Source organism: Bison bison, unplaced genomic scaffold, assembly GCF_000754665.1.
Source record: "Bison bison bison isolate TAMUID 2011002044 unplaced genomic scaffold, Bison_UMD1.0 scf7180017864451, whole genome shotgun sequence".
Lineage (NCBI taxonomy): Eukaryota > Metazoa > Chordata > Mammalia > Artiodactyla > Bovidae > Bison > Bison bison.
In genome coordinates, this window is record NW_011495013.1 from 7,160,995 (window position 1) to 7,188,374 (window position 27,380).

The following is a 27,380-nucleotide window of genomic DNA, read 5'->3' on the forward strand; positions in this document are numbered from 1 at the left end:
TTGACCAAGTAGAGTCACACCAAAGCACCCTACTCAATCATTCAACAATGATTTTTCCACACTTTTTTCATTGCTTGACTCTTATCCTCTTAAAAATCAAATTCTTTTTTGATGATTACTCATTCCCTGGATTCATAGTGTACCACAGTGAACCTGACTGGACATTAATTTATTTTAAAAAATACTCATTGAGTACTTGCTATGTGCTGGGCATTGTCCAGTTACCGGTTAAAGCAGTGTACCAGATGATCTCATAGAGGAAATAGACATGAAAATAATAATTATAGCTCATTCCTCTTTCTTTTGGATAATCTATTAAAGCTTATCTTTAGGATCACAATACAGTGTGTTTATTATGTTTTACACACACAAAAATACACACTTCATCACATAGAGCTGAAGGTTGCAGTCTTTGTATGAATGAATAAAGATAACACACTAGGAAATTTGTATTGTTCTGCCAGTTTAAAAAGATACTTTGTAGTTTTCAAAATGAGCACTTATCTGGGGTTTAGCTCTACTTACTTATCTATTGGTTAGTGTTTTAATGCTCTCAGTATTTGTTGTTCTGAAGCCTGGCCATAAACATGTCAAAGTTTGTCCCAAGGCAATTGATCTCTGAAGTATTTCAGGCAATGAGGTGAATCTCATGAACTTCTTGCAGGATCCCTCTCCTGAACTGTGTGGTCTTTGAAGACAAGAACCACAGAGTTTACACATAACTTTTAATCATTTTGGTTGTAATGCCTGGACAGTACTTTGCTGACATATGGTAGCCCTTCAGTAGCTATTTATTAAACAAATGTAAGGAAAAGCAATCTCTGAACAGTGAGAATAGTTTTCACTAAAATAAGTCTTCTGTTTCTGTAGGTCTTCTGCTTCCTGAAGACCACTGAGGTGGTTAATTCAGTTTATTTGTTCTAAAGTAGTTGGGAATATGAGTTCAAATTTCATAAAGGCAGATATTTGGTCAGTCAAGTGAGACACAAACCTATGAAAATAGTCATGAACATTCAAAACAAGGTCTTCAACTGCTGGTTGAAAACCTACAGATATGCCTCTGAAGACCCTGAAGGCATCACTATATAGAGTACTTTACAATAATTGGTGCTTTGAGCATTTTGGTGATGAATTCTCAGAAAGAAAAACTTATTCAAAATGTTGTATAAAATGTAGGAAAATTGAGAACACACAATCATTTCTATCATGAAGTTATTTTGGTATTTAAGGGATAAACTTTAAACCTCTTGAAAAAAAATAGGGTACTCAGAAGAACTTCCTTCCTGAGAGTTTTAGAACAATGAAATTCAAATACCTCAGCTATTTTTAAAAATAGGTTCTATTTCCCCTTTTATGTCTTTTTTGTTGCAGAGTCTTATTAGCAGCCATTTTAGGCTTACCTGCTAAAGATCTTCATTCAAAGTATAATAATTTTAGCATATATAATAAAAGCTATAATATCATGAGATAACTAAGCTTATATTACTTCTAGAGTTGGTATGTGTAAGATTGTTAGAGGTATTCTGGTTGTTACTGCATATAAGAGAGGTGTTATTTTAGTCATTCATTCCTATGTCTATTCCACAAATATGTGTTGGAAGTCTGCTCTGGGTCTGATACTGTTCTAAGCGTAGGTTACATCAGTGGACAAAGGAGATAGAAATTTCTACTCTGGAAGGGGAGACAAGAACTATAATACAAAAAAAATTATAGATTGTTAGAAAATGACTTAAGTTTATGAAAAATAAGAAAGGGAAAAAGAATGAATTGCTGAGACAAGGCTGTGTTAGGAGTGGAATGAAGGAGGGGCAGAGGAATAGATCGGAGAGGACATTGGGAGGTAGGTGTGTGTGGCCTTGGTGGCTTTTATTATAATTAACGTGGTAGCCTTTCAGTTCAGTTCAGTCACTCAGTCGTGTCTGAGTCTTTGCGACCCCATGAACCACAGCACGCCAGGCTTCCCTGTCTATCACCAACTCCCAGAGTTTACCCAAACTCATGTCCATTGAGTCGGTGATGCCATCCAACCATCTCATCCTCTGTCGTCCCCTTCTCCTCCTGTCCTCAGTCTTTCCCAGCATCAGGGTCTTTTCCAATGAGTCAGCTGTTCACATCAGGTGGCCAAAGTATTGGAGTTTCAGCTTCAACATCAGTCTTTCCAGTGAATATTCAGGAGTGATTTCCTTCAGGATGGACTGGTTGGATCTCCTTGCAGTCCAAGGGACTCTCAAGAGTCTTCTCCAACACCACAGTTCAAAAGCATCAATTCTTCGATGCTCAGTTCTCTTTATAGTCCAACTCTCACATCCATACATGACCACTGGAAAAACCATAGCCTTGACTAGATGGACTTTTGTTGGCAGAGTAATGTCTCTGCTTTTTAATATGCTATCTAGGTTGGTCATAACTTTGCTTCCAAGGAATAAGAGTCCCCTTTAGAGAATTTTAAATTGTGGAAGGAGTTTGAGGTTCCAAATGAAGTGTTAACAGGGCAAGTTAGAGTGTTGGACTCAGATGATAGTGGTGGAGTGATGCCAAGTGGTGAGAATCCAGATATACTTGGAAGGTGATGGTGGTGGTGCTCAGTCATGTCCAACTCTTTGCGGCCCCATGGACTATAGCCTGCCAGATTTCTCTGTCCATGGAATTTCCCAGACAAGAATACTGGAATGGGTTGCCATTTCCTACTCCAGGGGATCTTCCCAACCTAGGGATTGAACCCACGTTTCTTGCATCTCCTCCATTGGCAGACAGATTCTTTACCACTGAGCCATCCTGGAAGCCCCATATTTGGAAGGTAGAGTCAACAAAATCTACTGACTATGTGGGTTGTGAGACACAGGACCCTGGATGATCCAGAGGCCTTTGGGCTCAGGGTCCTAGAAGGATGGAGCTGCATTCAACTGACAAAACTAATCTGTGGAATAAGCAGGTTTTGGTGGGGGTGGTATCAGGAGTTCCATTTTGCACATGTTACCATTTGATGATGAGCCCAAATGGAGATGCGCTGACTAGTTGGCAATCAGAAGTACATATCTGGAAATTAGGAAGAGATCCAGTCTGTGCTGGAGGGTGGTTATGTGGTGGGGAATCTGTAGAAGTTCTCTTCTGAGGGCTTTGACTTTCCCAGTAAAATAGAAATATGGTCTTCAGCAGAGAGGGAGTTGTTGGAAATTAGAGAAGAAAGTCTGAAACAGTTGTCTGTAAAAGTGGGAAAGTGAAGAGAGTAGAAATCCTGTATGATTGCAGTTGGCATGTCTGGTCAACTAGTAGTTCACGGTCACGAATTTAAAGTAACACTAAGCCTGCTTATTTGCCACCATATCTTTACGCAAGTTCTTACTTATTTTTAGTCCCCTGGCATGTTTATGAGAATATTGCTGCTATCACAAAGGCAAAACATAAAAAAATAAGGTGACACTCTTCAGGGACCTTGTGTATTTCTCTTAGCCACTTTCAACTTTTCAGTATTGGAACAGTATGTAGAGATTCAGATCAAACTGATTTGAGTTGGCCAGGAAGTTCATTTGGGTTTTCTGTAAGCTGTAACTAGAGTAAGGGTTTGGCCAAGAAGAAGTGAAAGAGGAGCTAAGAGGCTGAGAGAATATACAAAGAAGTAAGAGCAGTGTTGACCACAACATTCAGACTAAGTAGGGAAGTGTGGCCACGCAAGAATGAAAGGCAGTGAGAAGGTGGCGGGGGGTAGGGGGGAGCAGCTGCTTGGAGGTCCCTGTGGGGTCAGAGAATATGGAAGGCAGAATAAAAATGAATCATTTATTTTAAACACATGTTATGTGTATATAATGAATTGTATTTCAGATATATGGGAAAAACTTTCTATTGAAGGCATCTAATAACATTTTTTAAACTTAAATGCAAATATCTGAAACCTTTAACTTCAGTTTTTCAAATGAAGTATGCCTTCAGCATTTTTTCCTTCTAAGTGACTTTTCCTTATCCTAGTCCTGTTCTTCCCACCCTCACATTCTTTGGAGGTGCTCTGTGCCTCTGCCAACCTGTTGCTCAAGTGCTTTTGCCCTGTGTCAGAGCCTCCTAATAACCACAGAGGCTTATTTGCATTAGACTTGGGTGAGTTTCTCACTCTGAGCCTCAGTTTCCTCATTTAAGTGGGGATAATAATTTGTACTTTATTGTAAGAACTAATGTTAATGTGTATTTATCCCTTGCACAGAACTTGGCATGTCTTTAAAAATGGTAGATATTGTTATCATCTTAGGCTTATTGAATGAATCATATGTTATTAGAGCTGAATAACTGAATCTCAAAAGCATGCTGTTCTGTCATTTCAATAACATGTTATTTTAGAAGCATCTAGGATTATCAGTGGCAAAACATTGTGTTAACGATTGCTATCATTAACCTTTTAAAAATTATTTTTAATTGGAGGATAATTGGTTTACAGTACTGTGTTGGTTTCTGCCATACAGCAACATGTATTAGCCATAGGTATACATATGTCCCCTCCCTCTTGAGCCTCCCTCCTGCCTCCCACCCCAACCCACCCCTCTAGGTTGTCACACAGCACTGGGTTTGAGCTTCCTGCATCATACAGCAAATTTCCACTAGCTCTCTGTTTTACATATGATAATATATATGTTTCAAAGCTACTATCTCAAATTGTCCCACTCTCTCCTTGCCCCACTGTGTCCACAAGTCTCTTCTCTATCTGTCTCCACTGCTGCCCTGCAAATGGTTCATGTAGTACCATTTTTCTAGATTCCATATATTTGTGTGTTAATATATGATATTTGTTTTTCTCTTTCTGACTTGCTTCACTCTGTGTAATAGGCTCTAGATTCATCCACCTCATTTGAACTGACTCAAATATGTTCCTTTTTATGGATGAGTAATATTCCATTGTATATATGTACCACAGCTTCTTTAGCCATTCCTGTGTTGTTGGGCATCTAGGTTGCTTCCATGTCTTGGCTATTGTAAATAGGTTTGTGATGAACATTGGGGTACAGTTATGATTTCCTCAGGGAATATGCCCAGTGGTGGGATTACTGTGTCGTATGGTAGTTTTATTTCTGGTTTGTTAAGGAATATCCATGCTGTTCTCCATAGTGGCAGTATCAATTTACCTTCCCACCAATAGCACAAGAGGGTTTCCTTTTCTCCACACTCTCTCCAGCATTTATTGTTTGTAGATTTTTTGATGATGGTCATTCTGACCAGTGTGAGGTGATGCCTCACTGTAGTTTTGATTTGCATTTCTCTAATAATGAGCAATGTTGAGCATCTTTTCATGTGTTTATTAGCATCTTTATGTCTTCTTGGCTTCCCTGATGGCTCAGTTGGTAAAGAATCCGCCTGCAATGCAGGAGTCCCGGTTCGATTCCTGGATTGGGAAGATCTGCTGGAGAAGGGAAAGGTTACCCACTCCAGAATTCTGACCTAGGGAATTCCATGGACTGTATAGTACATGGGGGGTTGCAAAGAGTTGGACACAGCTGAGCAACTTTCACTTCACTAAAAATGTCTGTTTAGATATTCTGCCCATATTTTGTTTGGGTTGTTTATCTGGTATTGAGCTGCATGAGCTGCTTATATATTTTGGAGATTTATCCTTTGTCAGTTGTTTCATTTGCTGTTGTTTGCTCCCATTATGAGGGTTGTCTTTTCACCTTGTTTATAGCTTCCTTTGCTGTGCAAAAGCGTTTAATTAGGTCCCATTTGTTTGTTTTTATTTCCAGTACTCTAGAAAGTGGGTCATAGAAGATCTTGCTGTGGTTTATGTCCAAGAGTGTTGTGCTTATGTTTTCCTCTAAGAATTTCATAGTTTCTGGTCTTACATTTAGGTCTTTAATCCATTTTGAGTTGATCCCTCTGTATGGTGTTAGGAAGTATTCCAGTTTCATTCTTTTACATGTAGCTGTCCAGTTTTCCCAGCACAGTTTATTGAAGAGACTGTCTTTGCCCCATTTTATATTCTTGGCTTCTTTGTCAGAGATAAGGTGCCCATTGGTGCTTGGATTTTTCTCTGGGCTTTCTGTCTTGTTCCATTGGTCTATATTTCTGTTTTTGTGCCAGTATCATGTCTTGATGACTATAACTTTGTAGTATAGTTTGAAGTTGGGGTGGTTGATTCCTCCAGCTCCATCCTTCTTTCTCAAGATTGCTTTGGCTATTTGGGGTCTTTTGTGTTCCCATACAAATTGTGAAAAATTTTTTGTTGTTGTTGTTCTAGTTCTGTGAAAAATAGCATCGATACTTTCATAGGGATTGCATTGAAAGTATAGATTGCTTTGGATAATGTAGTTGTTTTCACAATATTGATTCTTTCAACCCAAGAACATGGTATATCTCTCCATCTGTTTGTTTCATCTCTTTCTTTCATCCGTGTTCTATAGTTTTCTGCATATAAGTCTTTTGTCTCTTTAGGTATGTTTATTCCTAGGTATTTTATTTCTTTTTGTTGCAGTGGTGAATGGATTATTTCCTTAATTTCTCTTTCTGATATTTTTGTTGTTAGTGTATAGGAATGTAGGGGATTTCTTTATATTAATTTTTATATCTTGTGACTTTAATAGATTCATTGATTAGCTCTAGTAATTTTCTGGTGGCATCTTTAGGGTTTTCTATGTATAGTATTACTTCTTCTTTTCCAACCTGGATTCCTTTTATTTTTCTTCTCTGATTGCTGTGCCTCCAAAACTATGTTGAATAATAGTGGCAGGAGTGGGCCCCCTTATCTTGTCCTTATTAACCTTTTAATGTATGTTTATTTTTTTTCAGCTTTAAGAATAAACTGAGAGTGGGAACTCACTATGAATATAGGTGAGTTTTTTTTTTTTTTTTAGTTCCCAATAACAAAGGTACATGCATATACTTGCATCACTTACCTGTAGGTTTGCTAGCTTAATTCAGTTTTGAGTCAAAGCATCAGACAGAGGTGACTCATTTAGGTGTGTGATCCCTTCATAAAAAAAGTTGAGGTATATTAGAGATAGTAGATATTTAAGTGTCTATATATTGACATATATGTTTCAGTGTCTATATATTGGGAGATATATATATGTGTGTGTGTGTGTGTGTGTGTATACGGTTTATTCTCACACAGGAGAATTGAAGAAACTCTTTATATTTAATATGTTTGGAACACTAAGAATGGATACATTTTTCTATATAAAACAATGCATCTGTTTACCCCAGTTATATTTTATACTGCTGTCTTCTTTATGGGGCTTCCCTCATAACTCAATTGGTAAAGAATCCACCTGCAATGCAGGAGACCCCAGTTCAGTTCCTGGGTCAGGAAGCTCTCCTGGAGAAGGGATAGGCTACCCAAATAAACATGTTGTATTTGAAAATTCTAATTTGACTCATCAACAATGATATAAGCCTGTTACCTTTTGCTCTACTTGGTCCCCTCCCTTAATCTGGGCTAGAGGCTGCTTCTCTGATGTAAATAGAACAGTATTTTCTGTTTCTGTCTCCCCACTATCAACCATTGAGTCTATTTTTCAGGCCATGGTTCTTGAATGAATTGGGACTGAGTGAGCTTGATTTAAGCATTCTTTTCTAGAAAGGGGTATGTGCTTAAGTAAAATGGACTTTTTCCTGTTTAGCATCCTAAAAATGATAGAACTGTCACAAAGATTTTTTAGTGGTCAAAGTGAAAGAGACTTAGTTTCTTATATTCTCATGTAGCACTTCCTTTCATGATACTAACCACCAGGTATCAAAAGTAATAGTTCAGTGCTTTTGGTGATGTATTACCCTTGCCTGGCCTTAATATGGAGCAAGCATCTTATCTGCAGTGATTTTGGAGCCCCCCGAAATAAAGTCTGTCACTGTTTCCATTATTTCCCCATCTATTTGCCACGAAGTGATGGGACTGGATGCCGATCTTAGTTTTTTGAATGTTGGGTTTTAAGCCAGCTTTTTCACTGTCCTCTTTCACTTTCATCAAGAGGCTCTTTAGTTCCTCTTCACTTTCTTGACTTCACACTCCAGGATGTCTGACTCTAGGTGAGTGATCAGACCATTGTGGTTATCTGAGTCATTAAGATCTTTGTCTTTTGGGGCTCCACTGCAGCCATGAAATTATAAGACGCTTGCTCCTTGGAAGAAAAGCTATGACCAACCTAGACAGCATATTAAAAAGCAGAGACATTACTCTGCCAGCAAAGGTCTGTCTAGTCAAAGCTATGGTTTTTCCAGTAGTTACGTATGGATGTGAGAGTTGGACCATAAACAAGGCTGAGTGCTGAAGAACTGTGGTGTTGGAGAAGACTCTTGAGAGTCCCTTGGATTGCAAGGAGATCAAACCAGTCCATCCAAAAGGAAATCAGTCCTGAATATTCATGTGAAGGACTGATGCTGAAGCTCAAACTCCAATACTTTGGCCATGTGATACAAAGAACTGACTCACTAGAAAAGACCCTGATGCTGGGAAAGATTGAGGCAGGAGAAGAAGGGGATGACAGAAGATGAGATGGTTGGATGGCATCATCAATGCAATGGACATGAGTTTGAGCAAGCTCTGGGAGTTGATGATGGATAGGGAAGCCTGGCGTACTGCAGTCCATGGAGTTGCAGAGTAGGACACCACTGAGTGATTGAATTGAGCTCTGTGTATTCTTGCCACCTCTTCTTAATACCTTCTCCTTCTATTAGGTCCATACCATTTCTGCCCTTTATTGTGCCCATCTTTGCATGAAATGATCCCTTGGTATCTAATCTTCTTGAAGAGATCTCTAGTCTTTCTTATTTTATTGTTTTCCTCCTTTTCTTTCCATTGATCATTTAAGAAGGCCTTCTTCTCTCTTCTTGCTGTACATTGGAACTCTGCATTCAGATGGATGTATCTTTCCTCTTCTCCTTTGCCTTTTGCTTTTCTCAGCTATTTGTCAGGCCTCCTCTGACAACCATTTTCCCTTTTTTCCATTTCTTCTCATTGGGGATGGTTTTGATAACCACCTCCAGTGCAGTGTTACGGACTTCTGTCCATAGTTCTTCAGGCACTCTATCAGATCTAATCCCTTGAATCTATTTGTCACTTCCACTGTATAATTGTAAAGGATTTGATTTAGGTCATACCTGAATGGTCTAGTGGTTTTCCCTACTTTCTTCAATTTAAGCCTGAATTTTTCGATAAGGAGTTCAATGTCTGAGCCACAGTCAGCTCCCAGTCTTGTTTTTGCCAACTGTATAGAGTTTCTCTGTCTTTGGCTGCAAGGAATATAATCAATCTGATTTCAGTATTGATCATCTGGTGATGTCCATGTGTAAAGTCTTCTCTCGTGTTGTTGGAAGAGGGTATTTACTGTGACCAGTGCGTTCTCTTGGCAAAACTCTATTAGCCTTTGCCCTGCTTCATTTTGTACTCCAAGGTGAAACTTTCCTGTTACTCCAGGTTATCTCTTGACTTCCTAGTTTGCATTCCAGTCCCCTATAATGAAAAGGACATCTTTTTTGGGTGTTAGTTCTGAAAGGTCTTGTAGATCTTCATAGAACAGTTCAACTTCAGCTTCTTTGGCACTTGTGGTTGGGGCATAAACTTGGATTACTGTGAATAGAATAGTGTTAGAATAGCATAGAATGGTGTTTCTCAAAGTGGGTCCCAGGACTAGCATACCAGCACTACCTGGAAACTTGTTAAACATGTAGATTCTAGATCCCCACCCGAGATTTGCTGTATGAGACTCGGGTGTGTCTCAGGACTTTCTGATGCATCCTGGTGTTTGACGTCCACAAAGGGTACCTTGAAATGACTATGCACAAATGTGTTTTTCTTTTTAGGACGAGTGAGCTCGTGTATATATTTCAAGTTGTTTCTTGGCTGCTGATGGGATGATCTCAGAAATTTAAAAATACCTACTGGACTCAAGGGAGTTCATTATCCTGTATTTTACCTTTGGTAATCTGCCCTGCTGCAAGCTTCATTAAGCATTCATTAAGGGAAACGGGGTTTTTGAGAACTGACTGCTTTCAAGTATGTTTATGTACAAGAGGGAACATAGTATGATATTGTAGATATGCTCTTATTGAATGACTGTGGCTTTTATATCGTCTAGAAAAATATACCCTGGTTAGAAATAATTTAGCTTAAAATGATTATATTTGATTATTTTTAATTTTATATATAAGTAGGATTGTGTAGTTGGAAAGGCATGGCTTTGGAATCAAAAATTGTATGCCTTGAGTTCTGGAAACCTTCCTTGACTTCTTGTTTCTTCTTCTGAAAAAATGGAAAGAAAACTCCACACCACGTTGTGAGTTTAAATGACATGCAAAATGTATTTCATAAGCAGTAATAATCATTGCAGAATTGCTTGTACTTATTCTATTCTTGGTTTATGTTTATTTCTGAACTTAATTGATTTTAGGCTTAAAATTGATAGCTTGTAATTTTCAGAACTTCGTTTATTTTTTAGCCTCTGTGAGTAAAGAATATTGGCTCATGTAGCATCATGCAGGCCTAATGTTAAGCACAGCTGCTTTGTTGTTCAGTCACTCAATCGTGTCTGACTCTCTTTAACCCCATGGGCTGCAGCACTGCAGGCTTCCCTGTCCTTCACCATCTCCTGGAGTTTGCTCAAACTCATGTCCATTGAGTTGATGATGCCATCCAACCATCTCTTCCTCTGTCGTCCCCTTCTCCTCTTGCCTTCAGGCTTTCCCAGCATCAGGGTCTTTTCCAGTGAGTCGGCTTTTCGCATTAAGTGACCAGAAGTGTTGTAGCTTCAGCTTCTGTATCAGTCCTTCTAATGAATATTTAGAGTTGATTTCCTTTAGGATAGACTGGTTTGATCTCCTTGCTGTCCAAGGGACTCTCAAGAGTCTTCTCCAGCACCACAGTTCGAAGGCATCAGTTCTTTGGCACTCAACCTTCTTTTATGGTCCAACTCTCATATCTATACAAAAGCAGCTTTAGACTGTTTCATAGCTATTATTTACAACTTCTTCCTTCAAAAAGTTGATGGGAACAATAAAGGACAGAAATGGTAAGGATCTAAAAGAAGCAGAAGATATTAAAAAGACGTGGCAGGAATACACGGAAGACTATACAAAAAAGATTTTAATGACTCGGATAACCACAATGGTGTGATCACTCACCTAGAGCCAGACATCTTGGAGTGTGACGTCAAGTGGGCCTTAGGAAGCATCACTAAAACAAAGGTAGTGGAGATTATGGAATTCCAGTTGAGCTATTTCAAATCCTAAAAGATGATGCTGTGAAACTGCTGCACTCAATATGCCAGCAAATTTGGAAAACTCAGCAGTTGGCCACAGGGCTGGAAAAGGTCAGTTTTCAATCCTAAAGAAGGGCAATGCCAAAGAATGCTCAAACTACTGCACACTTGTAGTCATTTCACATGCTAGCAAGGTCATGCTCAGAATCCTCCAAGCTGTGCTTCAGCAGTGCATGAACCGAGAACTTCCAATTGTATGAGCTGATTTAGAAAAGGCAGAGGAACCAGAGATCAAATTGCCTACATCTGCTGGATGATAGAAAAGCAAGAGAATTCCAGAAAAACTACTTCTGCTTCATTGACTATGCTTAAGCCTTTGACATGTGGATCACAGCAAACTGGAAAATTCTTCAAGAGATGGGAATACCAGACCACCTTACCTGATTCCTGAGAAATCTCTATGCAGGTCAAGATGCAACAGTTAGAAATGGACACGGAACAATGGACTGGTTCTAAATTGGGAAAGGAGTACGTCAAGGCTGTCTACTGTCACCTTGCTTATTTATCTTATATGCAGAGTACATTATGCGAAATACCGGGGTGGATGAAGCATAAACTGGAATCCAGATTGCTGGCAGAAATATCAATAACCTCAGATATGCAGATGACACCATCCTTATACAGAATGCAAAAAGAACTAAAGAGCCTCTTGATGAAGGTGAAAGAGGGGAGTGAAAAAGCTGGCTTAAAACTCAACATGTAAAAAACTAAGATAATGGCATCTGGTCCCATCGCTTCATGGCAAACAGGTGGGGAAACAATGGTAACAGTGCCAAACTTTATTTTCTTGGGCTCCAAAATCACTGTGGACACTGACTACAGCCATGAAATTAAAAGCCGCTTGCTCCTTGGGAGAAAAGCTATGAGAAACCTAGGCAGTGTATTAAAAAGCAGAAACATTACTTTGCCAACAAAGGTTCATCTAGTGAAAGCTATGGTTTTTCCAGTAGTCATGCATGGATGTGAGAATTGAACCATAAAGAAGGCTAAGCACCAAAGAATTGATGCTTTTGAACTGTGGTGTTGGAGAAGACTCTTGACAGTTTTTTGGACTGCAAGATCAAACCTGTCAGTCCTAAAGGAAATCAACCCTGAATATTCGTTGGAAGGGCTAATGCTGAAGTTCCAATCCTTTGGTGACCTGATGCGAAGAGTCAACTCATTCTAAAAGACCCTGATGCTGGGGGAGATTGAAAGCAGGAGGAGATGGGGATGACAGAGGATAAGATGGTTGGATGAATCACCAACTCAATGAACATGACTTTGAGCAAGCTCTGAGAATTGGAGAAGGACAGCGAAGCCTGGTGTGCTGTGGTCTATGGGGTCACAAAGAGTTGGACACGACCGAGTGACTGAACAACATCACATTTTTACTATAACAAAAGGAAAGTTAACAATTTCTGTTTTCTTTTTATTCCCTCCTCGAGATAACTGATATTAATAGATTTGTGTGAATTTTTCTGTACTTTTATTCATGTCCTTGCAGATGTGTATGATCATGCACGCATTCAGGCAGTTTGTGTTAAGGCTGGTCAATGGAAGGTTCAGTGATGCTGTAAGAAATAAAACCTAGACCTATGAATCTGTGCTGCAGGAGGACCAGTCCTTGGTTACTAATCAGTAGACTCTCTTGTGTCAATGTGACCGTCTTGCAGCCTAAGAAATTGAAAAGGCTTAATTCCAGGTTGACGTTTGATGGGCTCCTCATTCTCCACAATTGACAAAGCTCCTAAATAGTCATAACTTCATGAGAAACTAGGCAGGTGATAGGAGCTACAGCCACTCAGGTGTATCCTACATCTTTGCAGATCTGTTTACTGATTAGGGCGGTAAACCAGAGTGAAATTTGAACTGTGTCCAAGTTCTTCTCACTGTTCTTTGAATCCAGGTCTTTCATATTAGTCTGTTCTTCATTCATTTTTTACAAATTTTGGATTATTACATTTACCTCTGTCATTTGTTTTATTCCTTTTCTGCTTTAGTACCTAATAGTTATCAGTCCAGGTCAATGGTTAGAGAAATGTTATTTTTAATACATGTATAATATCCCAGAATGTGGATGTTATAATTTAGTTAGCTGTTCTCCAGTTGACTTTCATGATATTTACAGGTTGTTAGTGCCAAAAAAACCCAACTACAGTATACATTCCTGTACATATAGGTAAGACTCCCCAAAGTGGACTTGCTCTGTTAGTTGCTGGTACTGTTGTTTAGTCATTCAGTCTGACTCTTTATGACCACGTGGACTGCCCCATGGACTGTAGCTTGTTGGGCTCCTCTGTCGATGGAATTTTCTGGGCAAGATGACTGGGGTGGGTTCCATTTCCTCCTCCAGGGGATCTTCCCTCCCCAAGAATTGAACCTGCATCTCAGAGTCTCCTGCATTACAGTGGATTCTTTTACCACTGAGCCACTGGGGAAAGCCCATTGTTCTATCAGTGTTCATGTGTATTTAAAATTTTAAGAGATACTGTCAATTTGGGGGGCATGAGAGAGGGTAAAAGAGGAGGAAGATAGTAGCAGTTTTCACTCCCATTGTCTGGGGGTTTGTTTATACCTATCCTCACCAGCACAGGCTATAATTATTTTAATATTTATCAGTCATATGGATAAAAACAGTATCTCATTATACCTTCAGTTTGCAACCTTCTGGTGACTAGTGAGGCTTGAGAGTCTCTTCATATTTATTGGCCCTTTGGATGTCCTCGTTTGAGAATTGCTTATTCATATTCCTTACCCAATTTTATTGGACTTTTTATTTTTGTCTTATAAATTTGTATGACTGATTTGGTTACTAGGAATATTAAGAGCTTGCCATCATTAAGCGGAGAAGGCAGTGGCACCCCACTCCAGTACTCTTGCCTGGAAAATCCCATGGACAGAGGAGCCTGGTAGGCTGTAGTCCATGGGGTCGCTAAGAGTCAGACACGACTGAGCGACTTCACTTTGACTTTTTACTTTCATGCATTGGAGAAGGAAATGGCAACCCACTCCAGTGTTCTTGCCTGGAGAATCCCAGGGACAGGGGAGCCTGGTGGGCTGCCATCTATGGGGTTGCACAGAGTCAGACATGACTGAAGCGATTTAGCAGCAGCAGCAGCCATCATTATGAGCTGCACTTGTCTCTTGATTTTATTTATGATTTTTGCTATGTAAGATAGATGATAGGTAAGTGAATAGTTAAATCATTTGTCTTTACTAACTTCTCTCTTGCTTTGGAAAGTTTTTCTCAGCTAACAGTAATAAAATATCTTTCTAAATTTTCTTTTGGTAAATTTATTGTAATTTTTGTATTTAAGTTTTTAATCTAGAGATTTGTTTTTAACTTAAAAGTTATTAAATTAAAAATTTATTAATATTTTAATAAAAGATGTATTTTTAATGTATAGAGTAGGAATTTAGCTTTCTGTTTTCAAGATGAATGTCAGTTTATTCCAGAGTTGTTAAATTACCATTTTCCAACTTGAAATTCCACTTTTCCATATGTTATTTTCCTGTTTATAAAAGCAACTAGTTTTGGACCTCTGCATTAATTTCTATAGATTACCACAGTTTAGTGCTTAAAACAACCCCAGCTTATTAATGTATAATTCCATAGATCAGAAGTCCAGGAACAGTGAGGCTGGGTTTGTTGCTCAGGTTCTCAAAGTCTGAGGTTAGGATGGGGAAGGATCCACTTACAGCCTTATTGAAATTGCTGGCAGAATCAGTTCCTGTGGTTATAGGACCTAGGTCTCTGTTTTCTTGCTGGCTGTCAGTTCAGGATGCTGTCAGCCCTTTGAGACCACCAGCAGCTGTTCTTTTGAATTGTATTTCATTTGCTAAATTTTATTGTTTCCCCATCAATATTCATAAGCGAAAGTGGTTTATAATTTTTTTGTGGCAGTTATACATATTTTAGTACATACAGATATTTGTATGATGGTGATAAATAATTATTACAATAAAACATTTTTTTTTCCAACCATATAGTTGCCTTGCTGTGGAGTAGTGTTGCAAGTTGGGTATATGTAGCATTTGTTTTGTATTCATCTCATGCCAAATCCTCTCTCCTAGTATCAACATGTATTAGGAATCTTGATCTTTAGGATCTATGGTCATATTAATTAACTTTTAAATCCCAGATAAAATGCTAATGTGTGAGTTAAAGCAAGGTGTACAGAGTCAGGTGGCCTTTGACACCATATTTCTGGGTAATATTAGGCTTCAAGTGGCCATGCTGAGCCCAGGAACATGCAGTCCTTTTCATATAGTTAATCTTTTTTAAAAATTATATTTGTTTTTAATTGGAGGATAATTGCTTTACAATATTGTTTGTTTCTGCCATATATCAACATCAATCAGCCGTAGGTTTATGTATGTCCCCTCCCTCTTGAACCTACCTCCCACCCCATCCCACCTCCATACAGTTTAACTTTGAGTGCTATTTTTCCATCACTAACCATCAGCAAATTTGTTGTAATCCATTTTACAACAAACCACTACTAATTTTCATATAGTAGTAGTTTGCTCTTAAACTAAAAATGAAATTAGAAATGTAGATTTTAATAAAACCTATGTAAACTATAGTTTTTTTTTCTTTTTTAATGAAATAATCTATCTTTTAAGGACAGAAGGTCATTCAGGAGTGATGTATCAGAATCTAAAACGTTCTTTCTTATTCCAAGTGATGATGAATGACCTTTAGGCACTTAGTTCTTGGTATGTTTAAAAAATTGTGTTAATTTTCAAGGGTTAGTGGCAGAGGATGAGGTCAAATAAAGCATGGAGCCTTTTGGTTTACTAGTGGAAAACCATGACAAATCAGCTCTTCATGGAGTGGGAAAAGTCTTTGAATTATGAATGCTGTTCTTGAAAAATTCTGAAAATGCTTCACATGCAGTTGCTCGTTAGAGCTTCTGTCTGTCAGAGTGCTCTCTTTATCCTTTGGGGATAGTTGAGAGCGTGTTGCTCTGCTCAGCTACTTGGTTGCCTGGCAGACTCTCCAGCTCAGTGAAAGAACTAAGTTGCTAAAGCTGTGTGACCAGGTGGTTGAGTGTGAGTTACATGCGCTTTAAGAAATGAAACATCAATGAGTAATTTGGTATCGTCGTTACTATCAATACTATATATAACATTGTCAACACTTGTGAAAAAATACTATGGTTGAGAGAACATTTCCCGGATTATCACTACAGTTGTTAATTTTACTTAACACTTGCATGCTTCCCACACTGCCCTAAGAGCTTTACATATATTAACTCACTGAATCCTCACAACAAGTCTTAAACTGAGGTTAGGTGGCAAGTGGAGGTGCCAGGAATTGATGTCGGTGTCTGGCTCCTGAGTCTATGCTCTTGATCACGATTATACACTTATTGATCTTACAAATCTAGGACAGAATGATTTCCTAAAAAAGTCCTTCAGACTTGGAGAAGCAGACTCCTTCTACTAATAAAGACAGAATGGTGCAGTCAAAGCTGAGAGTGAATTACTTCTGTTGCCTTAAACTTTCATCTTTTCCTTTTGTGGAAGGCAGGCCAGGCTGAGCCATGAAAGAGGAAACAGTGTGTTTTTGTTTCTGTTTCCCTTCTATTACTTTTCTGTAAACTTCAGTGATCAGCCATTTGTTGATCATCTCACTTTGAGCAAGCATTAGTTAGACTCTGTGGAGTCTGGAAAGGACTTAGCTATGTTCCCTGACTCTGAAAAATGAAGCTACCTGCAGCCCACTGTAGAGACTGCAGTGCCTGAGTCATGCTCAAGTTTGTAATGAGAGCAGAGAAGGAATCAATGTACCGTATCTCCTGTGTGGATCCTTCTCCATCTCTCCCTCTCAAAGGTAAAGCCAAAAGTCTAGAGGGTGAAGAGAGGCTCATGTGGTGAGTTGGTATATGATTAATCAGCCTGCCACAAAGAGAGGGCAGATTTGCAGAGGTGCAGGGTGTAGGTTGTACTTGGCAACCTCCTTGACAAGTCACCTGGGTACTTATTAAATTCCACATTTGTGGGCCCCATTCGATAGCCTCTGAATCAGAATCTCCAGGGGAGGGGCCTAGGGAATGCTGATTAACAGGGCCCCCCAGGGAATTCTTGTTGGGGGAGCTTGGAAAACACCGCAGGAGTGGAATACAGTTTGTTTACAAACATTGAATTGTAGAGTTAATGGTTGGGGATGAGATCAGATGATATGTCTTGCCTGTCTTTTGTGATTGGATCTCTATTTGTATCCGACTGAATGTTGCTTACTTTGCAAGTATCATTAGATATATTGAACAGAGCATTTACTTAGACTTGGACAACCTTAATGTGCAAGCAGTATGTTGAAAGTTTGGACTTCAGCCCAATTTACAGGGTTTGCAACCTTGACTTATGTTGAGAAACAGCCAAGGAGAAGAGTGGGGAAAAGAATGAATGTTGTTAATCTACTGTGTGCCCCATGACACTTCATGGTGCCGCCTTGTGTTCCTTAGCCAGGTGAGGCTAATAGGTTAACTATGTGGGCCACATAGCTGTTAGTGACGCAACTGACATTCAAACCTGGGCCTATAGAGGAGAAATTTGATTTGTCAAAAAGTGATGATCAGAGTGTTCATTCACTCAATTAAAATTGGTGAACCAGAAAAAGCAGGGTTAGGATGAGGAGCTATGGTAAAAAACTTCGATGTTTGCTACCATGTGAAAATATATGCCCAGTGTTCTGTACTTTTTTCATTTTAAAAGAAGTCAGTTATCAGCATTTTATGTGAATTTCTCTATTTTAAAATTTTAGTCCTGTATTCAAAAAGTGTAAAACAATGTGTTTGCCAACACCGTGATACAGAATACATCATTAGGTAGAAATTTGCTTAAGGGCTTCTGGCTTGTGACTTCTAGATTAAATAATCTATCTAAAGTCTAAACTTTAAAATGTCAAGATTCGTGCTGTGATTTACTGTGATTTGCTGTCCCTTCATATCTTAAAGGAAAAATTTCGTGAACATTTATGTGAAAGTAATAATGAAGCCTTTTCTAAATATTTGTATGCTTTTAACTTTGCTGAGGTAATGGAGAAAGATGAAAAAGCTACTTCTGGCTTCTTGCACTGGGGAAGGTATTGCCCTCTCCTGGGCCTTTAGTCCAGCTACTGTGTTTTGGTTGCCTTCTACCATCAGGAGCTAAAAGTGGATCTGTCTATTCGTATGCTTTGAACCCATGAGGAGCCGTGTGCAACTGGTGTCTTTCCAAAGTGTATAGAGCAGCATATTGCTGCTGCTGCTGCTGCTAAGTCGCTTCCGTCGTGTCCGATTCTATGCGACCCCATAGACAGCAGCCCACCAGGCTCCCCTGTCCCTGGGATTCTCCAGGCAAGAACACTTGAGATCAGTATATTAGTGGACCTTGAAACCAATTTGGTGCCAACTTGACCAGTATTAAAATGAGAGAGATTGAGAAAGAGAACAAAGTAGGATAGAAGATGCTTGCATGGCAAGTAGGAAGGGCAAGAATTGCTTTGTGGTACTATTGTTTCAGCTGTATATGTGTGTGTGTTGCATAAGAGAATGTATTTCCCACTGTCCTAGCAGTTAGATTTTGAAAGTACTGACCTAGAGTGACTAAGTAGATTCCTTGGTCATTCTCCTGGAATCTAGGATGGTATAAATTCTAAGCTGGAAATTTGAAAGGATTTTCACCACATGTTAATTACATCCACACTTGTGACTCCATGGACTGTAGCCCACCAGGCTCCTCTGTCCTTGGGATTCTCCAGGCAAGAATACTGGAGATCAGTCCTTTAATCCAGTCATTACTTTTCAGGCAAAGATTGGCCATGACGAAGGGAAGGAGGGTCATTACAAGATGGTAAGTCACATAGCCTTAGAGAGTAGGACAGAGACTCCATGACTAAGAGAGGATGCTAAGGAGGACACTGAGCCAGTCCCAGTTCTGTGTTTACAGAAATTCCTAGAGGATGAAAAGGAGAAAGGGGGAAGACAGTATGAGTAAAAAGAACACCTAATGCAAGTTTAAGGGCACTGGAGAGGCTCAGAGGAAGGTGGACCTGGCGATACTTTGACAATGAAACATTTTCCATTTGTAGAATTGCCTCTTTGGAACTGAGTGAATGGGGAAAGGTGACCTGAAGTTAACACTCTCCATGTGTTGTATTTGCTTCATCATTTCTAAGTTTACATTCTCAAGAAACTCTATTGTGAAATTTAATAATCTAAGTAGAATCTAGATTGTTGTATGAGATTGAGGGGCCCTAGCAGGATGCACACTCCTGTGTCTTAAGAGCTTAATTGTAAATGCAAACTCTTAAGGTTTTCAGAAATAATATAAAGTTGTATTAGTTTCAGCCTGCTAAAAATTAAGTTTTGTCATAATGGCCCCCTGATGGGATGAAATACATGAAAAGTGTTTAGTGCTTATATTAAGTATTTTACATTATCTACTGATTCATCGATAAAGCACTATCTTACATCCTTATTCTGGGAAGATTTCTGGATATCTTATGAACTACTTTAAGCTCTCTTAGCTCTCATTACTCGGAGAAGGCAATGGCACCCCATTCCGGTACTCTTGCCTGGAAAATCCCATGGATGGAGGAGCCTGGTGGGCTGCAGTCCATGGGGTCGCTAAGAGTTGGACATGACTGATCAACTTCACTTTCACTTTTCACTTTCATGCATTGGAGAAGGAAATGGCAACCCACTCCAGTGTTCTTGCCTGGAGAATCCCAGGGACGGGGGAGCCTGGTGGGCTGCCATCTATGGGGTCGCACAGAGTCGGACACGACTGAAGTGACTTAGCAGCAGCAGCAGCAGTAGCTCTCATTATTACATATAGGTTAAGAAGCTAATTTATATACAGTTGACTCTTGAACAATGCAGGTTGGAACTGCAGGGATCCACTTAAACTAGGATATTTTTCAGTAGTAAATGTTTACAATATTACCAAATCCTGGTTGGTTGAGTCTGTGGATGCCTGGAAACTGGAAATGCAAGGCCACGTACAACTTATATGTGGATTTTCTACAGTGAGGAGGGTGGGCACCCAAGCCCCCATGTTGTTGATGCGTCGCCTGTACTGAAGTGAAAAATAGGCTTTTCAAATTACTCTAGAGATAGATTGTTAAAACATGATATTAAAAGAGGACTAGTTTGACCAGTCAGTGTACTTTGTTTTAGCTCTCTATGGACAGATATTTGAGAGAGCAAACTCCAAAGGACAGCAAACTGATGGGATGGAACTTTTTTTGTCTTGTTTCTATTCCTAGTATACAGCTGATGAAACTGACTTTTTTGGCCATTTTCTCTCACTGATAGTAGACGCTGTGTATTATGGGTCCAATATCCAGGCACAAATACACACATTTGGAGGCTATTGTGTTCTTCCCATTAAAGGGGATTTTCTGCCTCTTACTTGTTTTTATTGTTTTAAGTTTTAAAGATCTGATAAATTCTTGTGAGATTATTTGTAATTCAACTTACTTTCTATAAGTACAGTGATGGTGAGGCTGTGTAACTGTAATCTCTTGGATTGCTTAAGGACCAATATAGAGTAAATAAGTGTGTTAGCTGAATGGATTATTAAAAATATCGATTCACTAGAATTACTAGAATAGGACCAAATCTTCCACTGCTGCTACGTATTGATTTATGATTTCAGATCCATGAAAGCTGGATATAATTTTAATATCCTTAGGGGGATAATTTCTATATCTGATTAGTTATAATACTTTAGAGAAAATAATAGACATGTTATAAACTTAAAATGAAGCTTAGAAAGGAAGAAAGCTTAAAGAATTTACCCAAACTATTTTATTACCTTGAAGACTCTTTTGCACTTGGGATTGCATTTATATATTTACATACATATTGCCTCACCTAAACCCTGAGATTCTGGAGATGAGGCTCCAGGTCTCTATATTTCTAACCTCATGTACTTTCCACCACATAACCTAGTTTTTCTGCAGATGCAGTCATGGACCACCTGAATCTGATTCATCAGGGGAGTTTTATTACCAATACAGATTGGTACCCACAGATTTGTGGGTATCTGTGACATACCCACAGATTTACTAAAAATCTCCAGAAGTGAACTCCACCCTAAAATGATCAAGTAAATGCAATGACATTGATAATGCAGGAATAGACGTCAAGGCTTCCAGACCTTGCCCTCCACTCTCCTCGCCTACTCAGTGAACTTTTACTGGCCATCTACTAAGTACCAGCTACTCTGGATGTGAAGTTAAATGAAGCACATTAATAGTTAAAAACAGACTGACTTGGAAAGATTTGATTTGAATCAACCTTATCTACATGCTAACCACGTAAATTTCAGCAAGTCACTTAACTTCCCTAAACCTATTTCCTCTTTTGTAAAGTAAAATAATGACTGTCATAAGATTAAGGTAAATACTAAATAAGATCAGTTTAGTTCAGTCACTCAGTCGTGTCTGACTCTTTGCAACCCCATGGACTGCAGCACGCTAGGCTTTCCTGTCTATTACCAGCTCCTGGAGCTTGCTCAAATTCATGTTGCTGATGCCATCCAACCATCTCATCCTGTGTCATCCCCTTCTCCTCCTGCCTTCAATCTTTCCCAGCATCAGACTCTTTTCCAGTGACCCTGACGAGTCCAGTGAGTCAGTTCTTCACATCAGGTGGCCAAAGTATTGAAGTTTCAGGTTCAGCATGAGTCCTTCCAGTGGACATTCAGGACTGATTTCCTTTAGGATTGACTGGTTGGATCTCCTTAAATACTTTTGCAAAGTGCTTGGAATAGAGTGTGCTCTTAATGAACATTAGATTTTTTTTTCTTAAATTAATGAGCTCATGTTCTAGGAAGGGCTGAATTTCTTGGAAAATACACACTCGAAAATAGAGAAAATAAGGGAAGGGATGTAAGAGATTTTGTTTTCTATCAAACCACCCCAAAACTTGGTGGTATAACTTTTATTGACTCACAGTGTGGTGGGTTGATGGTGGGAGTTGAGTTCAGTTGGGACAGCTTGTCTCTGCTCTAGATTGTATCATCTGGGTACACTCAGGTGTTGTCAGTCTGCTGGCACTCAGTGGCCTCACTCCTATGTTGATAGGAGCAAAAGTTGCTAAGTGGGTCATGAGTACTCATCATGAGTACTACCAGCCTGGGCTAGATACGTGGTAGTGGCCGCAGGGTTCCCAAGAGCAGTGGGAAAGCAGTTGTTAAGGGAGTCCCATGAGCAGGCACTTTGCAAGCCTCTGCTTGTGTCAGGTTTACTAGTGATTCATTAGTCAAAGCAAACTACGAGACCAAGCCTAGATTCAGCAGGTAGAGAAAGACTTCACCACTTCATGGGTAAAGGGATGTGACTACAGGGATGGAAAGCATTTGTGGCTATTTTTGTAATCTTCACAGGCTTTACTGATTGCTTCATGCTAGGTGATTTATATGTTATTCCCTTAATCCTCCCAACAGTCTCCTGACATGTGTGACAATCTCATTTCAAGGATGAGAAAATTGATTAGATAAATTGAGACTTGTACACATGAAGCACAAACTTCTTGCCTCAACTTGTGGAGTGGCCTTTTGGGTGCTATCTCTTGTTGGTTAGGTGATCAGCCCACAAGGCAGAAGGTATATGCTCTATTTCGTTAAGATTTGGTTAAAATGGAGTTTTAGTGACTTGTTTTACTCTCATATTGCTACCTTCTGGACTAAATAAGACTTCTCAGGTGGCTCAGAAGTAAAGCATCCACCTACGATGTAGGAGACGTGGGTTTGATCCCTGGGTTGGAAAGATCCCTTGGAGGAGGAAATGGCAACCCTCTCCAGTAAACTGTTGAGTCATTTGTTTAGTATAGAAAAAATTTAATCTTACTAACATTACTGTTCTTTAAGACTTTCCAGAAGTTTATGAGAATTGTTTTAATGGACTTTTCTTTGTTTTGCCAGATCACCTATGCAACCTGGATCTCACTGCATTTTGGACATGACCGAGCTTCTTCAATGGGCCAGGTATCACTGGCAGCGGCTGATTGGCCGTACGAACACAGACGATGACGAGAGACCATACAGCTATTCCTCTCTGCTTGCCTGCGGGGGCAAGTCCTCCCAGACCCCCAAACTGGCAGGAAAGCATCGGGTTGTTGTTCCCCGCCTCCAGCTCTTCAAGGAGGAGTATGAAAAGTTCTCTGGAACCTACGTGAATAACAGAATACGGACAACAAAGTACACGCTGTTGAATTTTGTGCCAAGAAATTTGTTTGAACAATTTCACAGGTACTTTTATTTTTGCGGGGAAAAAACTTAAAATGTTCTTTGTCATTCTGATTGATATATAAGATTTTTCATTTTCATAATGTCTGTTACCTAAGCCTAACACTTGCGACATTATCTTTGACAATTCTGGTAGGGTCCATTGTGGAATGATGAGTCCTTACATTCATATAACACTTTAGGACTAATAAAATGCTTTCTCGTGACACGAAAAGATATTGTTATCTTCATATTACAGATAAGGAAACTAAGTTTGGCCCTGTAATTTAACCAGTGTCCTGCCATAGGTGAATGAGGGGCTATGACCTTCAGTCTATTCACTCTTGCTTTTGTGTTCTGTCCATTAAAAGAATGTTAATTCTGTGTTTAAATTTGACTTATAGCCTTTTCTTCTTTTTTAAAAAATATTTATTTATTTACTTCTTTGGTTGCTCTGGGTCTTAGTTACAGTACATGGGACCTTAAATCTTCATTGTGGCATAAGGAATCTTTAGTTGCAGCATTTGGGATCTTGTTCCCTGACCAGGGATTGAACCCGAGCACCTTGCATTGGGAGCAGGGAGTCTTAGCCACTAGCTCCTAGCTTTTTATTCCTCATAAAAGGAGGAAATAGAGCTCTGAAGTAAATACAAATGTAACCTGTAAGATTAGGTAAAGCAGATATAATTCAGTGTAATATGTATTTGCTGAAGCCCTTTCATCAGGTTAAGTATTGAAGGAAATGCAAGGTTACATGAAGCTTCTTTCCTTATGGAGCCTTATGTTTAGCAAGGGCAGCAAGATGTGCACACAGTGAAAAGACACGGTGGATGTGATGAGTGCTGTAAGGTGCTGCCAACTAGGATGGAAGCCTCAAAAAGAGAAATACTACTGTTAGCCAGAGCAGTAGAAAGAAAGTGGTATGTGAAGTTAATTATGAAGGTTGAGATTTTCAAGGCAGAGATGTCTGTAAAGCACATTTCAGATGGAGGAAGGAATACAAAGAAAAGCAGAATGGCAGTGGCATAGAAGATTTGCTGGAGGCCTGGGAAGTAGTCCTCTGTGACTGATACTGTTAGAGGCTAATTGAAAGCAGGACAGAACATTTAGGAAGATGCTACATATATCTTGGCAAGCTGTAATAGAGACCTGAACTTAGAACAAAGTGGGGATGAGAAAGAGGATAGTCTATTACAGATACTATGGATAGATGTAAGGAATTAAGTGAAAGGAGTGAAAAGATGATGTGAGCAAACTGAGTTATGATGACCAGGATTATTAACAGAAAAAAGAAAGACAGGAATAAAAACAAGCTTGGCTCAAAGGTTATGTTTATGTTGTTTTTGTAAATGTTGAGTTTGAGATGCTAATGTGAGTATAGAAATTCTCAGCATTTGTTGTTATTTTTTCCAGTATTATTCATTTCGTATATATTCATCCTCATTTTTTAATCTCTGTATATTCCATGTAGTTATGAAACAGTGGATATGGTTAAAGAACAGATGTGAATTTGTCGAATTAATGGTTTTAACTACTATGGATGTTTCTATCTTGTATGGGGTTTGCAGTTGTGCCCATGATAGAATTAGAACCTGGAACCTGAATAGAGTTCAGGGCCCAGCCCTATAGATAGAGATGCAGTTAACCTGGTGTGCTGCAGTCCATGGGGTCGCAAAGAGTCGGACATGACTGAGCGACTGAACGGAACTGTATATGCAAATCATTGAAGCCACAGAAGAAGCAAAAAGGGTTGCAAGTAGCCAAAAATTTCAGCATAAGAGGAATTGGAGGTGAGAAATGAGGAATATGTGTAGATTATTTTGAGAAGTTTGGCTGTGGGAAGAAAATGTGATAAAAATTCAAGGGACCGTGCAAAACTGAGATTTAGTTTCTTTCTTTTAAGGAAAGAGACTGCTTGCATTTGCCTTAGAGTCCAGTGGGAAATATTTGATTATATAAAAGGGACGTAGTTCCTTAAAAAATAGTTCTCAGTAATGTGAAAGCAGAAATGGAAGTGTTGATCTCTGGGGAAAATAAACCCTCAGGGTTTTCTAATTATTTTGAACCTTGTTTGAACCTAATGATTGGACAATCAAGTTAACTTCGGAAAGTTTGAGTTAATTTTTTGTTTTTGCAATGCATTAACTTTGAATTTCCTCTTAAGGTTTTTGAACTTTTTAAAAGTAGTACCTCCTATTGTGCTTTATTATGTTACACAACTCACAATGGTCACACTGCAATATTGACTATAATATATTTAATAAATGATACCTCACATTTATTAGGGTACGTCCAACCAGATGTCTGCAGGGATAATACATCGTTAATTCAGATTTGTTAGATATCACTAGTTCTGTTGTGTAGCATCCAAAATCAACTGATAGGAACTTGTGGAAAAAGGCCACCAGGTCTTTTGCCTCATTTGTTCCAGGCTTCGCTTGCTTTGTTAACACCTCCTTGTGTGTGTTTGGGTTTCAGAGTCGCCAATTTATATTTCCTGTTTCTAGTTGTTCTGAACTGGGTGCCTTTGGTAGAAGCCTTCCAAAAGGAAATTACTATGCTGCCTCTGGTGGTTGTCCTTACAATTATTGCAATTAAAGATGGCTTGGAAGATTACCGAAAATACAAAATTGACAAACAGATCAACAACCTAGTAACTAAAGTTTATAGTAGGTAAGTGTAACAGGAGCTATGCTGGGGAATATACATGCATCATTTAGAAACATGCAGAATGTTACTCTCCACTCCTTAGATGTGACTAGGACACTTTTGGGGCTGGGATGGTGTTTTGAACTAATATTTATTAAAATCCTAGAGTGCATTTACATCAGGATCATAGGAAAACAATAAACACATTAAACCATTGTCAACCAGATGTTGATAAAGTAAAAGCTTCTATAATTTAGGTGTAAGTAGAGCTGAAAGAATTAAACTTCAAACCATAAGAAGGAAAGCAAGCAGATAGCTTTTAACCCTAGATATTTACAACTTGGGATTAAGAGGTTGGGATATGAAATGTATGAATGAATATGAAAAACAAGATGGGATATGAGAGAAGGTGAGTTTCTTGTGGAGGAAAGGAATTGTGAGATACAGAGAAGTGCATTCTTTTTTGTAAACAAGCAAGAAGCCTATAAAACATTTCCTGTTGCAGCAGCAACTGAGGGCATTCGTAATAGGAGGACTTATAAGGAGCATACTTGCTCTGTTGGAGACTTCTATTTCAAGTATTTATGAAATAGCCTGTGTAGCCAAGAGTGAAGTCCATTAAGGTGAGTGTTTAACTGTGCTGTATATTAATGACTACATTTACAAATTTCAATGCTAGTGTCCAGAGACAACTATTTATAAGGCTGTGATGTGTTCCTTGAAGTCATACATATTGTGTGTGGTAGGAAAATGTAGGACAGTTTACAAAATTGGGATTGTACTACATATATTGTTTTTATTCTATTATTTTAGCCTAATTTACATCATGAATATTTCCCTTGTCTTTATCCATCAAGAAAGCACTTTTAATAGCTACATTGTAATAAGACTCTAAGATAATTTAAACATTTCCCATATTTATATAATTTAAAAATATATCAGTGAGTATTCTTACACAGAAGTATTGAAGATCTATGATTATTTCCCCATTATAATTAGGAATGGAATTAATATATCAAGAGGAGAATATATTTTTTAATTTATTAAAGTATCAGTTTAGTTCAGTCACTCAATTGTGTCCGACTCTTTGCGGCCCCATGAATCACAGCACGCCAGGCCTCCCTGTCCATCACCACCTCCCGGAGTTCACTCAGACTCACGTCCATCGAGTTGGTGATGCTATCCAGCCATCTCATCCTTGTCATCCCCTTTTCCCTGCCCCCAATCCCTCCCAGCATCAGAGTCTTTTCCAATGAGTCAACTCTTTGCATGAGGTGGCCAAAGTACTGGAGTTTCAGCTTTAGC

General features: G+C 39.0%; 1 protein-coding gene across 9 annotated transcripts in view; it reads left to right on the forward strand.

Moving 5' to 3' along the window:
• The window catches only part of ATP10D (ATPase, class V, type 10D), a 134,301-nt gene that overhangs the window by 12,200 nt on the left and 94,721 nt on the right, over positions 1-27,380 (forward strand). For 4 of the 9 annotated variants that reach the window (XM_010858867.1, XM_010858866.1, XM_010858874.1 and 1 more), the window contains exons 1-3: positions 16,815-16,996; positions 23,124-23,450; positions 25,905-26,099. In XM_010858867.1, the coding sequence (XP_010857169.1) occupies positions 16,959-16,996; positions 23,124-23,450; positions 25,905-26,099 (560 nt within the window). In that variant the 5' untranslated portion in view covers positions 16,815-16,958. Of the gene's footprint in view, positions 1-6,759; positions 6,802-16,814; positions 17,044-23,123; positions 23,451-25,904; positions 26,100-27,380 lie in introns of those variants that run through there. The other 5 variants (XM_010858869.1, XM_010858871.1, XM_010858870.1 and 2 more) reach the window with 5 other exon arrangements.